The 27,334-nt window shown below is 48.5% G+C and overlaps 1 protein-coding gene across 4 annotated transcripts in view; it reads right to left on the reverse strand.

The window, feature by feature from the left end:
- LOC119372691 (stromal membrane-associated protein 1) overlaps positions 1-27,334 on the reverse strand; it is a 224,849-nt gene that overhangs the window by 125,933 nt on the left and 71,582 nt on the right. For all 4 annotated transcript variants that reach the window (XM_037643135.2, XM_037643140.2, XM_037643138.2 and 1 more), the window contains one exon: positions 1,955-2,051. In XM_037643135.2, the coding sequence (XP_037499063.1) occupies positions 1,955-2,051 (97 nt within the window). The remainder of the gene's footprint in view (positions 1-1,954; positions 2,052-27,334) is intronic.

Here is a 27,334-nt window from a genome sequence, read left to right on the forward strand (position 1 = left end):
CGGAAGTGGCGGCACAGACCACGTGGTTGTGTCCAGACGTCAGAGAGAAAAAAATGAAGAAAAAAACTCCGCCGGCACTCTTGGGCGGAGCCTCGCTCCTCTGCGCTGCCTCCCTCGACTCGCTGCCTAGCTTTCCGCGTGCTCGCGGCGTTGAGTTGAGGGAGAAAGCTGCGGAACGTGATCTCTATAATTTGGTAACACCACTTAGACTTGACGGATTCGAAAAATTTTCGCGGCATATGACTCGTGAAGAGTCATACGTCAATAATGAGACTATTCCAATATAACTAAGAAAGGTGTTGCAGGGCCCCTTTAAACTAATAAAGTTGTTACTCACTCACTCTAAGGGCGCGGTGGCGATCGCTGGCCTGCGCGCTATCTCGGCAGCCATCAGCGGGCACCTCGTATGCCCTTCTACGTGCTGCGCTCTCAACACGAAGACACTGCGTGCAAAGAGCATCCCTCCCTGGAGCAGCCGTATTTTCTTAAACCAGTGTTTCGTAGAGTTACGTGAGATCAGATCCTAGCTATGGCATTCATTGCTTCACCCTTGCGGTGAAGCTGTGACTTTCTTTAAAAAAGCAAGCAATAAGTTCGATTCGGAACCCTATAGCACTAACGAGCTCGACAGGGCAAGGCCTTTTAAGGGGGTATTTACTGCAGAGTGATTACAAACCCGGATGTGCTGGTGGAAGGAATTACGAAAAAGTTCTTCTGGATGGAGATCCATGGATAAAGTATATCTGAGGAAAAGTGTCAATGCATTCCCACCATTCGCGTGCACCTCCATAGAATCGAAGCACGGAAAATTCGATATTGTTCCATATATCTATTACTAGTGATCCCAGATATGATTCCACGAGGTTCAGAAATAGAAGTGACAGACCTTTTAGCAGCACGCGTGTAGTTATTACTGAGCATTGCTTTCATTACATGCCGTGCGATGTTTGAAATGAGCTATCAGCAGCGTTTCTGGAACAGGCGACGTCCACCAATCAATCGCCGCCACACTTTCAAGCTGCCGATTGGCCTAGTGTCACGAGCATCTGCGGAGAAAGTGTTTTGCTGTCGAGCCGACTTGCACAACAGAAGCTGCATCGGCGCCGTGCATGGCGTCATAGCTTACTCGGCACACATGTGCCAGCGCTGTTTATTTAGCGGAACAATTATTGGTCCGTGGTTTTAACTTTCATGACCCCAAGATCAAGCTGCACATGCTTGACGCGCCGACTGTGCGATTGCCGGTGACAGACACCCCCAGATCCGAGACTCTGGCGCAGTTTGGCGCAATTTTCGTTGATTATCAGGATGGCACAGTAAGCACAATTTGGCGCACCTTGGCGCAGTTGGCGCAGAAGCGGAATCACTGTGTTCAAAAACAACTCTTTGTTTCCTCTGCATCCCTGCATAATAGCAGAACTGCCGATTTGTCCCAAAGAACACACCTTTTCTTGGCACTCACACTGCTATTCAAGTAAACCACCACACGACTTGCCTAGCACCATCCATTTCTCTTAATGTCAGCTAGAATACCGTATTTATTCGAATCTAAGCCGATGTTTCTTTCGAAAAAACTAAGTGCGAAAGTGGAGGGGTCGGCTTAGATTCGAGTACAGTGACTAAGGTTATCTTTTTTCTGGCCTTGCGAATTTCGGGGGTCGGCTTAGAATCAGGGCCGGCCTAGATTCGAGTAAATACGGTACTTTTGTTTGCTCTCTAATTCACACCACCGTCTTCCTGTTCAATTCACTGCTCAAAGAGCAGTCTGACAATAAGGCATTTTCTAAGTTATTTCCAAGTTTCTCCAAAACGTTAAGAATGTAATTGCTTGTTATTGCATTCTACTAACATATTAGCGTTGATCATGATCTAATCATGGTTTAGTAATCACCATAGTATCATGAATGGCTTCAATAGCAGGAGTGCACTAGTATGCACTGGAAGTCAAACTCACCAAGTCCAAGCAAGTCAGCGGTGTTCTGAGACGCATTTGCAGCAGGTGTAGCAGCACTCTGGGGTCTTGGCAGCACAACCTTGTTCACTGTAGGTGCCTGTGCATTGTAGTTTGCATTAGTGAAACAAACCTATCAAGGTAAGGTAATTTACGTTAAAAAACAGGAACACAACAAAAGGCCCAGAGTCTTTCGTCATTTGTCACTGTCTCTTGCACTGTTATTATTAATATCTCTTATTTTCAATACTGCCAGTCTCACATGGAGACCAAAGCAGGTGGGCTAAGGATACAACGTGACCATGCAATGGAATCCAGCACATTGCAGAGTACAATTGTGTATCCATACATGGAAATGGGATACGGTTGTACTATTGTATTAATGACAGGTGTGTTAAAGGACTATTGATGACAAATTGAGTGCGCATGCATGCATGCAACATACACATACCTGCATAGCATGAAAACCGCAGCGAGGGGGGGGGGTCTTTTTGCATAGCGGAAATTACTGAGACTGGAGAAGGAAGGGGTAAGGATGTTTGTTTTGAGCTGCTTGAACCAAACTTCTTTACTTGTGAAGGAACCAAGGCAGTTCACAGGCGCACGTGGTACAGAATCCGTACTTGTCACCCTTCCGCAAAGTCACAAAGCACGGAAACCCAGCTGTGTATGAGTCCAGAAACACTAGCAAGTACTTTGATTTTGACTCTAAGTGAACTCTGGAAACACGCAACCCCCACGGGAGCGGCGTAGCATACAAAATGCGGGGGCCAAGACGGAGACGCAAATGAACTGAACGGTGGCCGGAGCGGCAAGATTGCGACACACGGCGTTGTTTCTCCCAGGCACGCCGATATCGAGAGTGCAAAGCACAATGGGGCCGCCTACTTACCGCCGGTCTGCCGGCCACCCCTCTTTTGATGGAATGTGCTCGACAGTCTCGCCATCTCGTTATCGGAGTGCTCTGCAGCACCGCGGCTCCGGCCGCCGTGCACTTTTGGCCATCCTTTTCCATTGAGACTGTACCTTTTCCCTCGCCTTCTTTCGGTACGGTGGCGAGCGCTACTCACGGCCAGCCGGCCAGCCTTCGCCCAGATGCACAGTGTCTAGAATGTACTCAACGGTACTCTGCGATATGGTTACAATGAAATAGAAGTGTGGTGGCGAGTGTTCTTCCGCAGCACCTCCACAGCAGGAAAGGCTGACGTACGCGCATGATTTTAACAAAAAGAGAGAAAAAAAACCCGCCTCTGTTGTGGTGGCCACTTTTCGGGAGATTCGAGACGACATTCGTACAATCGGGAGATTAGGTCCAAATTCGGGAGTCTCCTGGATAATTCGGGAGAGTTGGCAGGTATGCATACATAACAGTGACAACGGTTTTCTGGTGCGACACGTAAGCAGATGTGAATGCAAAGTTAGAGGGGTACAGACACAAAAATGTTTTGTTTTCTTGTATCAAATGAGAGACCATGCCCTCAAGAGCCTAGAAAATATGCTGGCAAGAGTGATTGCTCCCTGAAAAATTATTTGCATCACGTTTTTAAAAGCTAGTTTCTGTTCCTACTGTATCCTGATGTCACGCCACATAGCCACATAGCATGGAAGTGCCTTGCTGAGAGACCCAAACACATGAACAGCTTAAAAGACCAGTAAATAGACTTTTTTTTTTGTAGCGTTAGCTACACTGGCCTAGCCGAGCCAGTTTTGCGTGGCTCAAGAACAGTGCTGCGCATGCGCGAGGATCAGTGATTTCACAACGCTGGCGCATTGGAGCCAGCATCTCCCGCGCACTCTGCCGCTGCCGCGCGCGACTCGCTGCCGCCAGTCTGTACTTTCCAGAAGAGTGACATCATAGCCGAGGTAGACGTACTGGCACCAGCGCGCACGCAGCTATTCGCCATCACTGTGCAGTCGCTGTCAAACACTGCGCTGGAGCCGCTTGATAGCGCTTCTGACTGGCATTTGCCAGTGTGGTTTAGCTATGGGGAAGGAGAGTGCAAATGCTGCTAGACGGTGCAGAAGAGCGGAGAAGCTTAACTCATCGGATCCCGAAGTAGTTGCCTGGCAAAACAAAATATACATGTGCCACATAATATGTATACCATGTGTGTGTCATTGGAGCAGCAGTAAGCATTCCTTTTCCGTCACTGAATAGTTTTTCTCTGCGGGAGTCAAGAGCGGCTAGCAAAAGCTACCGGCCGCAAGCCACCTTCGTGCTGTTGGAGCAAAACCGCTCCTAGGCCGAGGTCGCTGGAGTCCGTTTGGATCACAAAATCTTTGCTGAGATCCGCTAGCCTTAATTCAGTGGTTTCCGCGAACACTTTAATGAGGTTGCGCAGTGCCTCCTCTTGCTCGGGACCCCATCTCCACCGCTCACCTTTCCTCAACAGAAGTGTCAAGGGGGCTTGCAGTGCAGCGCAGTCTGGGATAAACAGACGATAAAAGTTCACCAGCCCCAGAAAGCGTCTCAGTCCACCTATGTCTGTCGGTGATGGATAGTTCAATAATGCCTGAACCTTGTCATCACACGGCAGAAGGCGACCGTTATCCAACGTGAAACCCAGTAGCGTTACTCGGGTCTCGGCAATCTGAGTCTTGGCCGGGTTTAGCGTTATTCCCGCCGACCTCAGACGCTCCAGCACGTCCCTGAGATGGCGTAAGTGCTCATCAAAGGTTCGTGAATATACCACGACATTGTCCAGGTAAGCAAGAGCGTAGTGCCACCTTGCATCACCTAAGACGCGGTCCATCAGGTGCTGGTAAGTCGCAGGCGCACCGACAAGACCGAATGGCATTCGGATAAACTGGAAAAGGCCCCTGTGACAAGTGAAGGCAGTCTTCTCTCGGTCACGGGGATCTACCTCCACCTGAAAGTATCCTCTGCTAGCATCGAGCGTAGTGAAGTACTTCGCTCCGACAACATTGGACACGATCGAGGGAATGCTAGGAAGCGGATATGCATCCTTGCGTGTTACCTCGTTCAGGCGACGGTAGTCAACACAAAGGCGGGTCGTCCCATCCTTTTTAGGTACCAGCACCATGGAAAAACCCCACGGGCTCTCCGACCTTTCGACAACGCCCGTATCGAGCAGTTCGTCCAGAGCGCTGTCTAATGCTTTCCTCTTAGCCAAACTCACCGGCCGAGGATTGCATTTCCAAGGAGAAGCATCACCTGTCTCAATTTTGTGCCTAACTAGCGCAGTGCAGCTAGGCTGTTCTGTGAATATGGCGTCATATTCATTCAGAAGCGATGAGAGGCGAGCTTTCTCTTCCACCGTCAAACTGCTTGAGCTATTGAGCAGCGGGTGGTCCCTTTCGCCCCGCTCTGCAGTGCACAGTGCCTCCGCAGAGGGGGACGGGGGACACGCGCGAGGGGAGCCGTTCCCTCCGGTGCGTTCTTTCTCCGCGGGTCGGTTTGTCGACCCGGCAGAAACATGTACGAGTGACTTTTTCGGGCAATTGTTGGGACAGTCTGCGCGCGAAGCATCATCGAACGTAATTGTCTCTGACGCTTTTTGAAAGGAAACGAAAGGTTTCAGGGTGCCACATGCTCGCTCCCTATAACCTCCGTTGCAGACGTCAATAACAATGCCCGTCTTGGCGAGGAAGTCTCTACCAAGAATGATAGGAACCGACAGGCCGGGGAGGTAAGCCAGGCGTTGCCGCCTGACCCGTTTCTCCCACCGCACCACGAGCCGAGCGGCAGCGCTTGCTTGCGCCGAGCCGCTGGCGAGCCGGAAAGTCACACTACTCGATCTAAGCCGGATAGCGTTCCGACAGAGATGATCGTACACTTCGTCGCCAAAGAGTGAAGCGCTTGCTCCCGTGTCTAATAGCGCAGAAAACCTGCGCCGGGCAACTGTTAGCTCAATAAGTGGCACTGGGGTGTTGTTGTGTGGTCCAGTACGACAAGCCAGCGGGGCTAGGAGTTCATGTGTCTCACTGAGCACCGCTTTGTTTCCCGCCGGCCATGCAGTGTTGATCACCGGCGGCCCCGCTCGTTTCCCGAAAGCGCGTGCTCTCGGCTTGCGGGTTTCCAACAATCTCGGGTGAAATGCCCGGGCTGGTTGCAACGACAGCAGAGGGTGGTCGGCTGCGCTCGGGCTTGGCGTACTGTGCCTCGCACCGTTTGGCCACCGTTCCTCTCTATCGGATGCTCCCTTCCGGGCGCGCTCCGCTCTAGCGTCCTCGGGTCGGTATGTCGACTCCGATTCTGCGTACCTCGGCCATCGGCAGCGTGTGCTGCTCGCATGGCGTACGTGTACGGGTCAAGAGCCCGGTCAGATATGTCCCAACCGCTACTCGAGTGCCCGTCACTGAAGGCAACTGCACCATTTCCCTGTGGACGGATGCGAACATTGTCTCCGTTCCACGCGCATGGCGGCTCAAGTGCCTGCGACGCTGGGGGTGGTGGCCGGTACGCACGTGAGGCGAGTATGTCCGCCTGTATGCGTTTTGCCTCCGAGGCCAGCTCGTCCAAATCCCTGAACTTGCCGCCTCTCAAATATGCTGCGAAAGTGGGGTGCGCTTGTCGCGTGACTCGCTCCACCTTCTCGCAATTTAGAGCAGAGGGGTCAGCAATACGATAGAGCTCGTGCATCGCCCTGACGTACTCGAGCAAGGACTCGTCCGCATGCTGAGTACGCCGCTCTAACTCGCGCTGCATGCGACGCTCGTAATCAGCGGGTAGGAATTCGTCGCGAAACCTCGCTCGGAATTCGGACAGCGTGCTTGACCGGTGGCCGGTAAGTCGGAACCACCGGGCAGCCTGCTCAGTCAGTGATACTGGAACGACGCGTTCTAGCATCTCGCCATCGGACAACCCCGTTGCCTGCCGGTAAGTCAGCATGCGGTCAAGGTAATCGTTGGCGCTGACTGTGTCATGATACCCGCTGTAGGTGGGTAACGCTTGGTCTAGCAGCTGTGTTGGGCCTCAGCAGAGTGTTCTGCACGACACCCGTCAAAGCCTCAATCAGGCGCAAGGCATCCCTTAACACCTGCGGAGACTCGCTCTGGCCAGTAAGGTCTGGCACAGGAGCTGATTGCGTTGAGCCGGTATGCCGCTGTGGCTCCCTGCTCTCCGCACGCTCGGACAAAGGGCTCAGCGTAATGTGCCTCGCGCCTTCGATTGGACAATCTAACGGAGGGAGGGCCTCATGTGTAGCGCCACCCTCATTGAAGCAAATCAGATCCCCTTGGCTAATGTTCGCCGCAGGGTCCGACTGTGCGGTAGCAGTTACCGCCGCTTCGAATTGTTGCCTGTTGGCAGCCACCCTTGACAGCGTAACAGTGGCTGGAAGTCAGCCTCGTCTGCTGCCATGGTTGTTCGTGTAGTGGCAGTCACTCACACAAACTACTCGTCCTGTTTAACCACTGGCCCCACGTTGGGCGCCAAATATAGGGGTTACTTTGTAACGAACAGATCCGCGCGTGCGAAACTGTCCCCTCTTTGGATCACACCGCGCACTAGAGGAGTGTAGTTACTCGCTACTAGTGCTTCGCAGCTGCCCTAACAGTCAGAGCTGTGACCCCCTATCCCGCGGTTCGCGTAAGTTACGACCGCGGCGGGTTTCAGGCCAGTGGTAAGAGAGACAAGTTCTTTGCCTGACACAGTTTATTGTGCCAAAAGCGCCACCAACGCAACAAAAATACAAATAAAACGAAGCGGCGGAGAAGTTCCGCACGACAACGTGAAAACAACAACAAAATGGGAAGCACACGAGATTTAGAGCGATAAGGTTCGACTCGCCTCTCGTGGCTTCGCAGTCCGGCCCTGAGGCAGTAAGTTACCTCACAATAGACCGGGCGTTGCGCAGGGGGTGATGGCATCTGGGTGGCTCCCGACTCGATCCAGCTGTGGTCGTCACCGCTGCTCAAGTCGAAAGACAAGGCGGTCCCCAAGAAAGCCGCGCGCGTCTCTTGGGGTCTGGAGAGGAGTCTCTCCAGAAAAGGGCAAGGAGGGAAAACGGGGCATCTCGACTTCGGGCAGGGAGCGAAGGGCTGCTGGAGCGGCACGTGCCCTCTCCCATGCAACCCCCCTCGCCACTGCGCGTACAAACGTAGCGTGAAGCCGAGGTGCCGCCCCGTTGAAGACAATGGGTTGCGTGTGCAACCCCACAAAGTGCAGCAAGATACGCCAGGGAGTGGCTACCAACTCTACACCGACAGATTTTACACTTCGCCAATGCTTGCCGAGGAGTTCCTAAGACAGAAAATATTGACTGGTACCATGATGCCAAATCACAAGCAAATGCCACAGCAGCTCAAGAAGAAGCTGAAGAAAGGTGAAGTGGCAGCTTACAGGAAAGGAGACTCCTGCATGGTGCTTGCTTGGAGAGACAAACGTCAAGTCACGATGCTTAGTTCCGCCCACAATGTATCGGTGAAAGAAGTCACAAGGACACGAGCACGAGGAAAGAAAGTGATGACGAAGAAACCAGTGGTCATATGTGACTACACAGAAAGCATGGGTGCAGTTGACCGTGCGGATCATTACTTTGCGAGCTACACATTTTGTCACAAGACGATGAAATGGTGGCACAAGTTTTTTTTTTTTTCTGGCTTCTGGAGGTTTCTCTTGTCAACAGTTTTATTTTGAGGTGCATACAGCTGCAGAAAAATGGCCAGAACGGACAACGACACCTGCAGTACTGCTGCAACCTCATCCAACAGCTTGTAGGTGACGTGAGGGCTGGAGCCTGAAAGCGGGGCCCGTCTGCACGGAAAGAGTGTGAAGAAAGGCTAGATGGAAGGAGCCATTTCATCTACAAGCTCCCAGGCCGAAGCAGCAAGGACTGTGCCGTTTGTAGCGATAGGCAAACAAAAGGAGGCAGGAGGGAAACTGTTTTTCTGCAAAACCTGCAGTAACAACCCTGGCCTGCACCCAGGAGAATGCTTTGAGCGGTATCATACGCTGCCCAAATATTGGTAAAGGAGTTGCCTGGAGAATGCAGCAGAAATAAATATCGTGTGAGTTTTAGATGCGAAGTATCTTATGGCGGAGTTCAATCCGGTGGTGTTGGTGGTGGTGGTGGTGTGCGGCGTGACCACCCTTACTGCGCATGTGCATGCACTCTCCCCCTCTCCACACCTCCTCTCTCATCCCCCTCTCCACTTACCCTCTCCCCTCATCTCTTTCCCCCCTCTCCACTTACCCTCTCCCCACTCCCTCGCCCCTCCCCCTTTCAACACTTCCTCTGAAACGCGGGCTAGACATGCCGAAATTCTCTCCTGCGCAACGCCGCGCATGCGCGTCCCCTCGCCCTCTCTCTCCTCTCCTACGCTGCCCCCCTCTTGCAAGCCTGTCGACCGCGTTCCCCCCTCGCCCTGTGAGAATTAACGGCCAAGCTAGAAGGAAGACAAGACACGCGCAGCGTTCCTCTTCGCGTTCCACGACGCGAGGTCGGTAGCATGCCCAACGAACGCCAACGGAACGCGATCGTGCAAGTGCTCCGGCTCCGCATCGCCTCATGGTCCCCTTTAGCGGGAAATGATGTAATTTCTACCGAGTCGTTACTGCAGAGAAACATTCAGGTGTGTAATGTCCATTTTTTCTACCACAGTTTGTTTTTCTACGTGGCGCCGGAAACAGGCAAAATGGTTTCGGACCGGTAGAGCCGGAAAGTGGGTAAAAGTTTTGGACCGCAAAGGGTTAAAGGGACACTAAAGAGCAAAACGATTTTTCTCGCATTAGTAAAGTAGTCTTCCACGATGCCAAAAACACCACACTTGCTGCGAGAAGACGCTCAATAAGCGAGAAAACACGCAAAAAGAAAATACAGGTGGCGACGCCACCTTGCAATTCCCGTACCATTTGACGTGACGTCACATATTTTTGACAGCGCCTGCTTGGGCGTACGTAGTTCCTAATCGGTTTAGTCGAAGTACATTGTCCTCTGAGGGGGCCAGAGACTTGACATAACGAGTTTGTGGAAATTTCGTCGAGCCAGTGGCGCCAAAATACGTTAAATGGTCTTTGAAATCTTTTACGTCACGAATTACAAAGTTTGGCGCGAAATTTAAAAATGAAACTTTGAACTTGGTTTTCTCCTCTAATAATAAACATATGGTGATGAAATAAACTACACAAGAGTTCTCCGAGCACACTTTATCAATCTAAACCAATTCATTGTTTCTCTTTTGTGTCCCTTTAAGACTGCTATGGGTTCCTTCTTCACATACAAGCAAAGCAAGTGATGGTTTGTCTATTGCCATGTAGCAAGTGAACTTTATAGCAGGAAGCGGACCGCGGCTGAAAGCTCATCCTTCCTTAACAGCTTCCAGCATGTTTGAGTTTTGTGGCATTGTGTGCGCGTTGTGACATTGCATCCACTGTGGATGAAACAGTGCTGGCTAATGACACTATAACTGGCAACGTCCACGCAGTTGTGAAGGCACGCGCGCGGCCTATGCACACGAATCGGAATGAAACTACTGAGTGCCATAGCTGCTGCGCACAGGTAGACTGAAAATGTGCAGCTCACTCGAACTCAGACTCACTAAAAGTTTTCTCGTCCAGACTCACTCCGACTCAAACTCGCCAAAATATTACTCACCTGGACTCACGGCTAGATCCAAGTCTGAGTGAGCCTCAGTGAGTCGACTCATGAGTGAGATTGCCGACGTATGGCTAAGGCAGAAACCTGGCTTGCTGATGCACAATCATGGAATGAGACTGCAGTTCTGAAGGCACGGAGCAAGAACGAAACTACTGCTTGTTGCAGCCACTGTGGACGATACCGCAGTTAAGGGGAGACGTGGCACTTTAAAACCTTTTTTTAAATTCTTGACCAATTTTGATGGAACTTGCAGAGTTTAAGAATGTTTGTGTGCTGATTTCAAATATGCAATTGCTTTTTTCACATGATAAGTAGTTTCCTGGATATTACAAACACCTACTTCTTTGTCTAAGGCCTAATTAGCTAATTAACCACAACCTACACACCAGTGTACAATCCACAGAATACATTTAGAATGTTTGTAGTGTGTCGTAAAACATAAATCATTGCTTTAGGACATTTCCAAGCAGAGTTGTGGGCTGTTGCACCCAATTTAAAAAACACCCCAATTAATACTCAAAACAAAACCTTGATTTAGAACATTTTCTTAAGAAAGTAGTATAACAAAATTTGCCTTACGACGCATTGCATCTATTTATCTTAGAAGCGAAAAAGAAATCATAATGATAACCCAGACAGAACAAAAGATATTGCTCCTCCATTACAGGAAGAGCATGAAAAATTGTTTGCCGTTTGCCCTCAATTTAAACGGCAGGATGCATGGTTTTGCTTTTTTAAAGTAAGATGTGGATAGAAGACAATGGTATGCAGCAATGAAAATTTGTAATTAGGTGCACAATGATGTCAGGAATGTGCAGAGATGGCCAGCGAAAACTAGATTTTTTGGTTGATTTTCATTCCCTAAGTGCCACGTCCCCCCTTAAAGACTCAATCATAGATACCGTCCATGCAATGATAGATACCGTACGTGTGCCGAGTAAATATGACAACGAAACAAGTTTGCCGCAGCCGCTGAAGCCTTGGTCGCCAACAATGCAATTGTTGACGGCGATCACGCCTTTCTAAAGACACGTGGCCAATTGCTGTCACATGCTGTGGTAACCACAAATAGGCACGAAGCATTCTAGCTTTCCCGACGCTTTCTTGTCATTACCGTATGGTTCACACTGCTCTCGGTGGCGATGCAGACTGTGGCACTTTGTTTTGGTTGTCAGTGAATACCAATAGACCTTTTTCAAGCAATCCCAGAACCCCCGCGGGCACGCGAAGCACTATGGGAAAAGCGTGTACAGTGAGCCCGCCGGCTGTTCCGTCGCTTGCTGCTGCTCGTTGGCGCCGTGGGAGCACCAAACGAAAAAAACGCGTCGCTGCTGGTTGACTATTATTAAATCCTAAATACTACACATGTCCGAACGCACCTGCATGTATCTCTATAGGCATGAAATGCAAAAGGAATGATGCAGTCAGTGTAGGTATTACCGAGCGGATGTATACCGGATGTAGCAGTTAAGCGGCATGCGAGTTATCACGTGCCGACACATGCAGTCAAAACGTGGTATCGTGAGCAATGTGAGCTGTAACACCGAATTCATATGTATTCAATCATTACTTGTTCACTAGCCGCTATGGCATTTAATACCATAGCGGCTCGTGATCGGGTTTAACCAAACTGTAGAGAGGTACTACGGTGTTCAGGCATACAGATGATTATTTGATTTTAATTGACAAGTCATGCGCAGTACAAAGAAGTGACCACATTCTAAACGTGTTTAAAGAGAAAGGGATAGGACTGAAATTCACATGCAAGATGCCTTGCTCTGATAATTTGCAGTTTCTTGATACATGCTTTTAAGTTTCACCGCGGAGCATGTTTGCGGGCAATATAGCCCGCGTTCAGCGAAATCTGTGTTTAATTTCACGTCGGCGCATTCGAATATTGTTAAACGAGGAATTGTGATGTCATGATTATGCACGGCATTGGCAAAAAAACTTGCGCACATAAGATGAGCTGTAGTTTCCAGGTGCAAAATGATCAAAGAGGCGGGATAGCCTGCGTATCATATCGCTTTGCGAAAATCTGTTAGCATGGCAAAGAAAGAACACGGACGTCCTCCACCCGTAAATAATTAAGAAACTAGAAATATTGCAGTTATTCCACATATGTATAAGAAGTCGTGTGGCCTGAAGAACGTATACGGAAGCGATGTGGGGGTGAAGGTTGTGTTTGCCGCCCCAAATAAGCTTAGTCGCAAGGTGGCTGGGGTCTGCAGTGGGCAAAGAAAAATGCGGTCAGAGGCATGCCAATTGTTTCGTAAATTGTTTAGGAGTTTACCGCCAATTTCTCTTTCTTGTGTCCACATGTACATCGGTCAGATTGGTCGATGTATTAATATGCGCCTCAGCGAGCATCGAAATTCATTGAATGGAGCCGTCTCATCTCGCATATCACTATGTCAGTCATGAAAATGTAATCCCGTCTTCGAAAGCACAGTAATTTTGTACCATCAACCTAATCAGACAATGCGAGAAATTTCGGAGGCATATCTTGTCACAAATAATGCCACACTTTGTGTCAGTCAACCTCCTCAGTCGTTACAAGACAAGGAATTCAACTTTATTAATCGACTGTAAGCACGCGCCTTGGTTGTTTGACTTTTCGTGCCTCTTTATGACACGCGCGACGCACTCCCATTTTTGTATATATGTTTTTATTCACGCGTGCAATAAACTTTCAGTTGTTTGTGAGCGCTGGTTTGTGCATTTCCTTCCTTGTACTGCTCCTTTCTTTTTTCGCTCTAAGTATTATTCCAACCTGTAGTTATAGCACCAACGAAGGTTAGTGGGCACTTATTGTTCGTTACATATATGGTGCAAGCGATGCAATGAATATATCTCATTTCCCCAAATGCTGACTACGCTTTCTAGTGTACTCTTTAATTATCAGAACCTCACACTGTACTCGTCAACAGTGTCGATGGACGTTGATTCCAAATGCATCCCCAAATCATAGACCGCTCCTGCACTTCATGGGCAACCGAGTTTTTTTTTTTTTTTCATTTATGCCGCAAGGTGCACTGGCGCCAAAAAAAAAAAAAAAATGAATAAAAGGTGACGCTTCTGGGCCGCTCAACTGGTACAACAGTGGGACAGATGGAAATTGTGGAGAGGCCGTCGCAGCTAAACAGTGAAGTTCGTGATTGAATTGCGCAGTAACATGTTGCACCTTGCGAAATTCACTGTGTCTAAGAAGTCCTGGCACAGCGCAAGCGGAAAGGTACAGCGCGAGGCCCGCGCGCCCGTCGCGGCGGCTGCTGCAATGCTGCAGCAGCGGCTGCAATGAGCGCTTGCGCGCCCGTTGGTGGCGCTCGCATGCTTGAAAAAGGTCTATTCCACCCTTTTGCGTCACATTTACGGCTCTTTGCGCTTGGCGGTTAGCTTGAACGGAGGGTCATCAAAATTAACCAGGTTGTGGCAAAATGAGACCGAATTAATGAGAGTTTGATGCCACTGAACAAAGATTACGCAGGCCAGGACCAGAGAACACACTTGAATGATCTGATTTTCTTAATGAGGGCTGTATTAACGAGCTTTTACTGTATCACAGTGCTGCACATCATGCAGACACTCCATTTTGAAAAACAATTCCCACGCCCCTCTCCTGTGCCTGGCTTGTCCCCTTCTCCTGCTAAGCGACGAAATGTTGCCAACGGGCAACATTACCTAGCACTGACCTCGATTGGTCCTCTGCACTATGTAGTGTGCACGTACCTCACAGGAGTACGGCCACTAGCGTGGGTTCGGACTTAGCGAGCCACAGGGCCGCGTCTGCCGTCGCCTCGCGTGAACTAGCGCGCCGCTGCACACGTACGTTCGAGCGCAAAGGCGCCGAGCGCAGCGCGGCAAGTACACAGTTCTGCTCTCGAGATCCGCAACACTTTATTGCCTGCGGCAACACCACAAAACGCAGTACAACGCCCGCTCCCATAGGCGGCGGGAGAAGCAAAACAGGCTTCACCATGCCACGGGCGAAAATACAACACAAAGGGTGCCGCTAGCACGTCTCCACGGGCAAAGCGCTCACAGCGACACGCCGCTGAGCAAACTGTCCCTCGCGACTATGCTGCGTACTCTTATGATCTGCGACCACAGGGCCCGATCGCTCGAGTGAGGGCAAACTCTGCGCGTGTTGGCTTCTATAGGTACAGTTTCGGCGTAGTATGACCACGCGCGAATGCACCGTACCGCTCTTCAGCCTAGCGTTCGGAAAAGGACAACGTAAGGTAAGCGCTCGCCGCTGGTGCAAGGCACCGTTAGCGAGCTCCGTCCGAGCGAGCCCAAAAGAGGAGCCAACGGACGGGAGAGAAAATACGTGCTTACCCTACGAGGTCCGGAGAGAGTCTGACTCACTCCCGCTGCGCGAAACGTCTCGCAAAGACGCGAGACTCGAGCGCAGCGCCACCGTCGAGGCCCGACGTCGGGAGAGAGGAGGTTAACGTCACTCCCCCGCTCACCCAGCGCCGTAAGCAGCGGAGGAAGGCAGCGTCATATGATCGGACGCGAGGATGGCAGAAATAAGCGAAAAACCCGCGCAATGGCGACGGGCAAGCCTCAATCCCCACAACTATGAAACTGCACCTTGGCCTAGCGGTGACACAGTTTTGGCCGTACAGTTTTTGCACCTGTCGTGTATTTGTTATCCTTGCCAGTGCCTCACACCGCACTTTGCCACGGGGTTCCCCCTGCAAGCAACTGACGCGAATGACACAAAGGAAGCCTTGATCGCTCGTTGGCTGTGTGCAGATTACGTAATCGCCAACATCGTGCTACATTGCCGAAGTGGGCATAGTTGCGACTATAAGCTACGTCTACCCCTCTGAGTAGCAGAGAAGGTTGGGGAAGACAAGTGAAACACCAAAACCAGCGGAAATGGTTGTTCTACACCCTGTAACTTCCTTATTAACCCTTTGAGGATCAAAGACGTACATGTACGTTGTTGCCTGTATGTTTAAAACGCGCGCATTTTTCGATCATTTCTCTTGCTTGGCATGTGCTGCCACACCGCGGGAATATGTGGAATTTTTTCTTTGCGCAGATGCCTCTCCATTTTTTTTTTATGCTTTACTACCACAGTAAGCCGGCTAGTTTTGGTTTCATCCCTCGGCTGGTTCCCACTTGTTGCACCCACAAAACTGATCGCTTTCCGATTTAGAATTTTTCAAAAGGTGACCGATTTGTTACTCTCTCGTTTTTTTGCTACCCGTTAAGCGATTACGCCCGTATCGGTGGAGGCGCTGACTGACACAAATGACGCCGCTGTGGTTGTTTCCTGTTTCGGGGACTTGCAAAAACCACTTGAGTCTCGTTGGTGATAAGACGAATTATTATTATAGATTTCGGATTTCTTTTTGCTTTCCAGACACACAACTACACAGTTTTCTTCAGTGCGCTCACCCGCACAATTTGCTTGCGCCAAGGAAGTGCGCGCCGGTTTCTTTTCCAGCAAATGAGTCTAGCAGCGATTCGTCCGAATCGCCGCTCGACCGCCGAATCAGGGTCTGATTTAGTAAATGCCAGCCCGTCATACAATGAGTTACTTAGACTCAAATGTTTATGAGTGAGCGACATCTCAAAAGTGTGCGCGGCAAGATGATGCTGACTAGATCAAAAGTGGCTTTTCTCCCCCCGTGTTTCCACTTGACGCCCCTTTGTGCACTTATTTTTGTACGTCTGTGAACTACACAGACATTTATTGAAACGCATAATTTTTTAACAGTTGTATAGGTTTCTTTTTTTTTAGAAGTTATCTTGCTGTTACTTATGAATACACTATGTGTATGTAACAACACAATACTTTTGTCACTTTATGGTTACCCTAAAAAAATGATAACTTTTTTTTCTGAAATAGATTCACCTGATGAATTTAAATCGGCAATGAAAAAAATCGACCCTCAAAGGGTTAATGCACATACAGTCGAACCCACTTATAACGATCCCACATATAACGATCTATCGGTTATAACGAACATATTTGGTTGCACTTACGATTTTCCTATGCCAACCATTGAAGCTGCGTCCAGATATAGCGAACATTTTTCAAAGCCCCCTACTTTTACAACGAACACTTCAGACACGGTCGCGGTAAAAATGTGGCGCATACAAAGCGAAAAAAAGTTAAAACATGCCTTCTAAAGCGTGACAGGGGCGCGCGCTCGCGCGTGCCCCGCTCCAGTTTACTCGCGACTAAGATATCCCTGATCGGCGAGCACCGCATGCAGATTTCGAACGCTGCGAGCGAGGTCGCTCACTTTCCAGGCGTTTCTTGAGTGGTAGAATGGCAGTGAGGGAAAAAAAATAGTAGGCAGCATGAAGCCTTGCGGTCAGCTTTCGCACGGTAGCCTTTCCTGACGCCGTTCTCTGCAGCTACGACTGCCTGGGATGAACCAAACAATGCCTTGGAACGCAAGAAGGCATAACCGCGATAACTTTCCATCGCAAAAAGGTTCACTGCGTCCCTAAACTCGTCGACGCCACAATGTGCCGCAAAAGGTCGTCAGTCTTTTCGGTAACGGCAGAGACCGGTCGATCGGTGATTACGACTTCCGCGCGATTGCGGCGATGCTTTCGGGGATAAGCACCAGAAAAGAGCGAAGGCGAGGTGGCGGCCATCGATGAACGTGCCATTATGACTTATAGCCGACAACCTTATCACAGTCATCGGCTGCGCGTGTGGCGTACGCCGTACACTGCGGATTGACGGCGGTAGCCATGCTGCCGTTCACAAGTTCGCCGCCGCGTCGTGAGAGACCGCTTTAAAGTGCGCGTCGTTTTGTAGAAACGAAAGTAGCTCGCTGTTGTTGAGCGGCGCGGGCACCGAGAAACGTCGATGCACTGACTGAGAGTGTATACTGCGTGTTTGACTAGGTGACAACTGAAGTGCGCCGCGCATCGTCGTGCAGGGCCGCGACAGCATCGCGGAGACGTAGAGTGAGAGTGCGCGTTCCTTGGAAAACGCTTGTTTTCGCCACGTTGAACGAAGAGGCTAGTCGCCACACCCGTGCATGGTCCGGAGTGAAGCAAGCACGAAGAACGTACAAACGCGCGCATACGGCATACAGCAAGCGGCCCGGCAGTGACTCCGCGACCCGAGTAGGCGACGCGCTGCACGCAACTAGCCAGGGATGATCAGCTCCACATCGCGGTACCGCGCTTCGGTGAAACGGTGTCAGCTCATTGCAAAGGCGGTTAATTCACTCGTGAGCATGCAGCGGGCGTTGCTTCACGACGCGAAAAGGCTTAGCTTGTCACCGAAGGGGTTGGCAACACTTTAATAAAAGTGCACAAAGAGAAAAAAAAACGGCTTGGCCGCTAAGCGCACGTTTTTAAGGGCGAGTCCATATAGAACAAACTACTGATATAACGACCACTTTTTGCGACACTTTCGAGTTCGTTATAAACGGGTTCGACTGTATTCACAAAATTCTTTCAGCGGCATGGTTGCATTGGACAGGTACAGAGCTATGTCTAGACCCCAAATTTTGTGACCACGAGGTTGTTTACTAGCCCTATAAAAGGAGGCTCTGCTAGACCATGCCCATCAAAAAACCAGAGGAACCCTGACCATTACTGCGCGAATTTTGTTTTATCTGAATAAAGCGTCTCCCTCCTCTATACATGTCTGGTTGTGCAATGCAGTTTCTTTAGCTGGGTTCTACACCCAATGTGGAAAGTTCGCTTAGTGCAGAGAACACAACCTGTACACAAAATATTTCTGCTACACTCTGAAGATCATGACACGCAGATGAACATAAAGCAACCCTGCATCAATTCAATGCTGCGGAAAATCATAGTGCAAGGGTTAAGAAGCCACTAAGAAGAGCGCAAGCAAAGGCAGGGGCACAAGAACCTCTCATTGGTCATGCAAGCAAGCGTTGCAGACATGCCAGGATTAATTTTTGTAGAGTTGTAGGCTGCTTGTATGGCCACAGCGCAAATCCACACATGCACTGCCGGGCTAAGTCACTTCTAGAGCTGAATCGGGGGCTTTCCTCAATGCCACAGAAAAAAAAAAGCGTACTTCTGAGGCACTTTCATGCCGCTTGAAGCTCAATATATTGGTAGTCACTGTTATTTTGGTTTGATTTAACCATCATTCTTGCTATATATTCTTAGTGCAACTTTAGTGTTAAGAAAATGTTCAATACAAGAGACAGTTTGATCAAGCAAACAGCTTCGATACAGTCAGGTTCAACTGTACTACACTGTTGTTTCTGTAAGGAACTGAACTACTTAGCACAGTTGAAACAAAAAAATGAAAATGTGTCAAGCTGCTCAGCTCTGACAATTCTAAAAGACAATCGCAGGTCATAAGAGCAGTCGTTATAAGTACGACAACTATATTCCTCAACAGAACTCTAAAGGAACTGCCCACCATACTTCATTGCCATCCTGTTTTGTATTAATGGAAAGCATATATAATAATAAAAGTCCAAGCTTGCAGTGGGTTGTCTGGAAAGAAAGTAGAAATCTTTAATAACGAATTTTTGCATATATGTAGTATCTTCAAACTGTGTAGGGATGCTTGCAACGCTGGTTACTGGTGACTGACTTATTTTACCAGTAAAAGTAATAACTGGACACATAAGGCTTTTGCAGCATTGATTTGTTTGTTTAAAGGGGGCATGAAGGACCCCTCGGGCTTGTTGAAAAAAAACATCCTGCAGAAAGCAGACATGGCTATGAACTGCTCAGCCAAATATTGCAGTCGTGCACACCACGTAAAGGTTACAAGCAGAGCACGAAGTTGCTGTTTTCTCAGGCACCCTTTTTTCAAACAGAGGCCTGTCCTCACTCTCGTCGGTGGGCGGGCGCCTGTCACCCAACGTCACGTTTTTGTTACTCTGCGTCGCAAAATACATAGCACCCTTACGGCCAATAACCGAGATAAATCAAGAGCGGTGTTTGGATCAGATGCGCTTGTTCCCGTTGACACTGTGTATAATAGTTGTTGCAGTTAAATAAACAGGCTGAAATATAGAAAAACTTCGTTGTGAGTTATTAAAAAGATGACTCACTTCCGGTAGAGGCCAACTGTCGTTTGCTGAACTCAGCGAACCCGCGCACGTTCGAGTGTAACTTGAATTTGGCCGCACTGCCTTTTCGGTATGGGAGCCTATTGTGCCTCGCTTGTTTCGGTTAGTTTCGAATGTCATAACTAGCCTCAAATCTTAGAAAACTTGTGTGTCGCATTGAGTGTTTAAACATGGATCTTGTGCTGACTTGATCAGTGCATGCACAGATAGAGTTGCAAGCAGGTTCTTAACAGGCCGGAGAGTGGCCCCTCGTGAACCAGGAGGGTTGGATTATAGCCGAGGGTTTTAACACTATTATTCTTTTGACAAAGAATGCACACGATCATTTAACCTTTGGATAATACACTTCACGTCGAAAATATCCCGAAGATGCACTTACATAATTGCAGATTCAGTGGTAAGGCCAAAAACGTAACCTGAATTCCATTGTCAACTCAAAGTACTTTTGTTTCCAGTCATCTTCAAAGAAGAAGAAAGCGTTCGCATATCACGAGCATGCGTGCACGCACGTAAGTACGACCTCCCATGTGGACAGAAACTTTCGTTGACGCTGCGGCTCTTCCGACTCTTATCTCACGCACCGGCACTCGCCAAACTTCTATGGAAGGTGCCACACACAACCTCGGTTTCCCACGGTCAGTGGCGCAGAACATGGCAAGGTTAAGGGATTTATCTATTCATCAATCGCTAACTTTTTAGTTATCTCTTGAAGTTGTAGTGCAGGCACTGCAGTGATTTTCTGAGTTTCGTGCGGCCCACTCTTGAGTTAGGGCCGCTCTTCGGCTGAATGCCGGTTCTTCGCTGCTTGGTTCAATTCGCGAAAGTACCTTGCCCAAGAGCACGCACAGACTTTGCTCCATTGACCGTGCACGCATGGAAGTTTGCTTGGAAGTTGAATGGCAGTTGAATGCCCCTCACATCTGCGGTTAGGCAAAACGTGCCAGACGGATGTTCCGATTCTGGGCAACAAAGAACAAACAAATTAACTATCTTAGGTTGTCGTGAGCTTAGAGAGCTGCACAGAGATTGAAATCTACATTTCTAAACAAGGTGATGAAAGACAGGCCATCAAAATTAGGTATAAGATAAAAACAACCCCCTCCGTCTTTGAAGTGTAGTGTTGCGGTAACGTGCCGGCTTCAGAATGTAATGTGCGTCGAAGGAGTGGGTTCAAGCCCTACTCATTCTAGTTTTCTTTTTGTGGCTTCATTTTTTTGTTGCAGTGCTTGTGTTTTAGTCAGAATTACGATTCAGGCATGACCAGAATTTTCAAAAGCAATTTAAAAGCCCGATTTCGGCCCAAAATGGGTGGGCCACGCCCCAGCATCGAGTGTGCGTCGTGCAGTGCCAGCCTACCAGTACCCTGCGCCACACACTGGTCCAATAATTATGTATGGCACTGGGACATCGTCACTAGGTTTTCCAATATGGTAGCCTGTAATGAGTGCTCGTGAGGAAACGTGAGGAAACCTGCGCTCGTGAGGAAACGTGAATGTAGCAGCCAGTTTATGAGAAGCTGATGCTGTTGATGATACACCAGTAGCACGTCTCAAGGGGATCCGACACTGCAGAATCAGACACAGAAAGCCTGCAATGTAGCCAGCTATATTGTCAACATATGGTGACAGCAGGCCCGTAGCCAGGGGGGGGTGGGCAGCCCTCCCCCCCTACTACCAACCAATTGTAGCTCACTGCTTATTTCCTAGTAAAACGAGCAAAACTTTATACGATTTCAGGGTGCCTTCTCATGAAAAGTCTTTGTTGAGGACCTTCCTAGACAGCTTGAGCAGTTTACAGCGCTACAGGCAGGTGTTGTTTCAAAATAAAGAAAAGAAACGCTGACCCGCCAAAAGCAAACAAGTGGTTGCACACTCGCTTCCGGGACAAAAACTGCGGCTTGCGGTGGCTTCACCCCGCACGCATTCGAAGGGCCGTACAGCTCCCCCTAGTGGTGATCAGTGGATACACCACACCAGACTGCACAGCTACAGCGCAGCAAGAAGCAGCTGACCGGAACCAGGAGTTGCTAGCAGCAGCCATCAGCACCACCAAGTTACACAGAAAGGAAACCACACAACATTAAAGGGAGGTGACTTAATGCACTGGGCGGGGCACCTTGAACAGTGCTGTCCTCTCCTTCGGAATGAAGCATGTTGAGAGGGAACGCATCAGGTGGGCTCGGTGGCACTGCCACGATACGGTCCACTAATCCGTTCCTGTTCATCATGCAGATTATGACGTCCTTCGTCATGCGAACATTGCTGCCTCTTCTCGCGGTATCAACGAGCGCTCCTTTGGCATCGTCGCACCCGTGCACCACCTGTGTCATGAATTGGCACATGGGAATCGACAACCAATCGTCCCGTTCAGCGGCGCCACAAGTCAAAACATGGATCCTCGACGAGATGCCGTTCACCATACCGCCGTCGTCAACAGCCAGCCAGCTGCCTATAATGGAGCAGCGACTACCCCCCGCGCGCTGTGGGCTCGGTGGCATTGCCACGATATGGTCCACTAATCCATTCCTGTTCATCATGCAGGTCTGTCAACCACATCCTCTTTTCGCTAAGAAAACAAGTAATTATTGTTTTGTGCAGCTACCGAGCCCGCAGTGCTGCTTTTACATTGCTTGTGAGTGTCTTTGTGTGATTAGATCTCTATTATTGCTCACTGGGGATATTGAAAGTAATCCCGGTCCAGATAATGCCGCTCTGCTTGCCGAAATGAAAAAGCTTTCCGCTGGTCAGGCAAAGATGATCGCTGAGATGCAAGATCTCAAAAATCAATCTGTGGCTACGACCGCATTGCTGGACACTTTGAGTAAGAGGCTGACGGACTTGGAGGGTAATTACCAAAGTGTATTATCCTTGCAAGCAGACATGCAATCCATACGGACCGACAGCGAACGTACGGCGCAGCTGATCCATAAACTGGAAGCGCGTGCAGACGATGCTGAGAACCGGTCTAGGCGAAATAATTTGGTTTTTTATGGCTTTCCAGATCCGTCTGCATCAGAGCCATCATCGGATTCCGAAAAAATTATCTTAAATCACTGCTCCGACTACCTCAGTGTACGACTTGAGCCTAAGGAAATAGAGCGGGCACATAGAATTGGTCGGCATTCCTGTAATCGCAAGCGCCCAATTATAGTTAAATTTGTGTCCTATAAAACGAAAGAAGCTGTCCTTTCAAAGGGGCATAACTTCAAAGGCACTGACTTTAGTGTTGCCGAAGACTTTTCACCAGCGGTTAGAAACGCCCGTAAACACCTTGTTGCCTTCGCTAAACATAAATCTGCGCCCTATTCCCTGCGTTTTAAAACACTATTTATGGGCCCAAAGCGCTACATATACGACGATGCTTCTCAGACGGTAAAAGAAGCATAGCGACAACTTAGCAAAACAAAAATAAACCGTTGTCCGAAAATAACAGGCGAGTCACGTCTTCCTATCTCAGTAATCTTCACAAACATACGCAGCTTCATTTCAAAACGCGAGCAAGTGTCCAACCTTGTACTAACATTTAAAAGCAACATGTTAGTTCTCACCGAAACTTGGCTTGGCGACCACATTTCAGACTCCGAAGTTCTGGCTGATATGCCTAATTTCAATGTGTTTCGTGCTGATCGTACGGATGCACGGGGAGGAGGCGTCCTTATAGCTGTCACTCAGCAATTATCGTGCTCCGTTCTTAGTATCAGGTCCAACTTAGAACTACTTTTCATTCATTGTCACGTCGCTCCACAATCAGTACTTGTGGGCGTTTGCTACAGACCCCCTCGCGGTAGCCAAGATTTTGCCGCTGAGCTAAACAATGTACTCTGTGATATAACATCTAAGCACCCCAAGGCTGACCTCCTTTTCGAAGACTTCAATTTTCCAGATATCAAGTGGCACAATTTAGCTCACCACTTAGTAAATCATACAGAAGCGAAACATTTTCTTGATGTTTGTCTTGACATTAATCTTACTCAACTTGTATCCCAACCACCGCGCATAACACAAGATACAGCTAACGTGTTAGATTTAATACTAACAAATCAACCTGACAGATTATCGTCGATCACCTATCTCCAGGAAATTAGTGACCATAAGGTTATTCACGCGTCCTTCAACTTCATGGCATTTCCACGCTTGACAATTTAAAAAACTATACATCTTTTTAACAAAGCGAACTACGAAGCTATCCGTGATAACTTGCGTGAATTCTTGGCTTTATTTGAAACATCTTTTAATGAACACACCATCCATACAAATTCGCAAAGGTTTAAAGAAAAAAACAGCCTAGCGGACAGGTTCATTCCAAAAATAACATTACGAATGCAGCCAGAAAAACCATTGTTCACTAATTCTTTAAAAAAGCTGGATAACAAAAAGAAACATTTATACCGAGCAACAAAAGGTAGCACAAACGGATGCGCATGGGATAGATATTACACAGCGGAACGCGCATATTTATCAGCTGTCCACGAGGCGAAAGAATCATTCTTTCACGAAGATCTACCCAAGATGCTAGTCAACAATCCAAGAAAATTCTGGCAGGTGATTAACCCTCCAGATATAAACAGCAACACACTAGTTAACGATAACGGTGAAACAGTCGATGATGTGGAGTGCGCTAACATTTTCAATGCAGCTTTTGCGTCAGTCTTCTCCAAAGCTAACTTACCCTTTCCTTCTACAGCTACGAGCACATCTAATGCCATGCCAGCGATAAATTTCCATGTCGATGGTATTTTGTCCTTAATTGACAATCTTAAACTGTCATCTTCAGCTGGAGTCAATAACATAAACTCGGAAGTGTTAAAAAATACTAAAGCTATCAGTGCTGTTTATTTGTGTCTATTGTTCTCCCAGTCACTTTCCACTGGCATCATACCCCATGACTGGACGGTGGGAAATGTTGTTCCAATCTATAAATCAGGAAATAAGAACTTCCCACTTAACCCTTTGCGGTCCGTTGTCGGGCAGCGCCCGACAACGCAACACGGCCGTAGCGGTCCGCTGTCGGGCCCCGCCCGACAAGGGTGTTCGTGGTTTAAATTTTGCTGTTTTCTCACCGCGAGTCGCGCGCATTTTTTGTATACATGAAGGGCCATCTCTTGAGGAATAAGTGAGCTTTGTTTGTTGAGGTTTTACTTTTTTGACACTAGGGTGCAGCACTATGATCAGCACGGGGCCTAGAGCGTACCCACTCGCGCGCGCGGTTCGCTGAGAAGCATGGCCACGTTTTCACCGCGTGCGTTTTACGGCGGTGCTTTTAGCGAAAGCGAGGATGACTTTAGTGACGAAGAGAATTACGTGCCTCCACCAGACAGTGATGACAGTGATTCGACAGAAGTGAGTGACGAAGACGACGACGGCGGCGGTGGAAACCTGCAGTAATAACCCTGGCCTGCACACAGGGGAATGCTTTGAGCGGTATCATACGTTGCCCAAATATCACTAAAAGAGTTGCCTGCAGAATGCAGGAGCAAAAATAAATATCCTGTGCGTTTCTCTTCCACAGCTTGTGTTTTTATTCGCGGCGCCAGAAACTGGCGAAATAGTTTCGGACCGCTAGAGCCGGAAAGTGGGTAAAGGTTTTGGACCGCAAAGGGTTAACTATCGCCCCATCTCATTAACAAGCGTACCCTGCAAAATCATGGAACATGTCATTTATACAGAAATCATGAAATTCCTAGACTCGAATAACATTTTTCATCCTTCACAGCATAGATTTCGGAAAGGGTTTTCCTGCGAAACCCAATTAGCAACGTTTCTACATGATCTTCACACTAATCTAGATACTAACCTACAGACAGACGCCATATTTTTAGACTTCGCGAAAGCATTCGATAAGGTACCACATCAACGATTGCTACTAAAACTGTCTTTGGCTAATGTACACCCCGACATCTTACGATGGATCGAAGCATTCCTTAATAATCGCTCACAGTTTGTCTTTATTAACAACAGCTCATCTGATTCCCTGCAAGTAACTTCCGGAGTTCCACAAGGATCTGTTCTCGGGCCTCTTCTCTTCTTAATATATATTAATGATCTGCCTGCTCATGTAACCTGTAATATTCGCATGTTTACGGATGATTGTGTCATTTACAGAATTAATAATACATCTCACCAAAATTCTCTTCAGGAAAATATTAACCGTCTGCAACAATGGTGTGATTGCTGGCTAATGACACTAAACCCAAATAAATGCAAAGTTGTGACCTTCTCCCGCCGTCGTAACCCTCTGGCTTATTCATACGCAATCAATAACATACCATTAGAAGCTGCGCCCTCTTAAAAATATCTTGGTGTTACCATAACTAACGATTTGTCTTGGAACGCACATATTACTAACGTCATCTCATCTTCTAATAAGGCACTCGGTTTCTTTAAACGCCACCTAAAACAAGCTCCAATGCATGTAAAATTACTAGCCTACCAAACCATAATTCGCCCTAAGCTCGAATACGCATACGCAGTATGGAGCCCCCACCAAACATATTTAATCAACGCTCTCGAATCTGTACAAAACCGTGCTGCAAGGTTCATACGTTCTCAATATTCATATCATGTCAGCGTGTCGTCTTTGCGAAATGAATTAGGACTACCAACACTTGCTACTCGTCGCCGTGTATCATCCCTCTCTCTTTTTCATAAGTCCTATCATTGTTCGCTTAATCAACCACCGTACATTATTCCCGCTGGCCGAACGTCACATCGAACTTGGCACATGAACCAAGTGGGCCGCCCCCGTAATCATACTGCTACTTTTTCAAGTTCATTCTTTTTCCGCACAGCCACAGATTGGAACAGCCTGCCCCACGAAGCAGCCTGCCCCACTACTGGATGTTATTTTCATCATTCCGGCTGCTTGTATACATTGCAGAATCATGTACCCATATTACTCATACCGTGTTTAATAATGCTTATACACATGTTATTCTAATTATTGTATAACGAACATATGTAAACCCACCCCTTATGTAATGCCCATGTTGGGTTTTAAGGTAATAAAATGAAATGAAATGAAATATAGCGATTGCTATATCTCCAGTCCTGCTTTAGCTTTTCGAAGAAATCTTTAGACTATATGTATTCTTATGATCGGCCTTTACGGCTTGGCGCCGCTGGGCCGTCAGAATGGTATGGCGACATCTGCCCTGCTTTCTTCGACCAGAACATTCCCTGAAGAGCGCCAGATGCGACGACAATACCACAGTTGTGTCCTGAACCCTTCCAGGCTGTCAGTTTTCTTAGTCAATCGCCTTAGACAAGCTTGGCTGAGTTTGACGGTTTTATCGGCTGAAGATAAACTATTTGCAGTCCAGGCTGCTCGGAGGAGGCAGTCACTTGTGCACTGCTTTGTTCGGCCTACTGCGAGATGCACTGGACAATTAGCCGAGCGCCGGGGATTCCTCATCGGGCACCTTTTCCATACTATGCTGTGTCTGCGACTTTGTGACCCGACCTGCAGCTGGCCGTCACCTGCACCGACAAAACATCGAGGCAGGGAAACACTGCGCCTGTCAACGCAGCCTGTTTCCAGGAATGTGCGCCGCTGGGATCCCTTTATTGTGTTGTGAAGAAGAAGACGCGTCGCCGGTCAGCAGTATCGCAAACGCTCGCCTTGCGCTGCTGGTCGCTGGCATCTTTCTGGACAGTGCTCTGCCCTGACTCGCTGTGTTTGTTCAGTGCGTCACCACAGGAACGCACCGCCAATAAACCTCTTCTCAATTGGTGGAGGGTGCTGAGGATCCCCGTCAACTGAACCTGGAGCTGCGA

Source organism: Rhipicephalus sanguineus, chromosome 10, assembly GCF_013339695.2.
Source record: "Rhipicephalus sanguineus isolate Rsan-2018 chromosome 10, BIME_Rsan_1.4, whole genome shotgun sequence".
Lineage (NCBI taxonomy): Eukaryota > Metazoa > Arthropoda > Arachnida > Ixodida > Ixodidae > Rhipicephalus > Rhipicephalus sanguineus.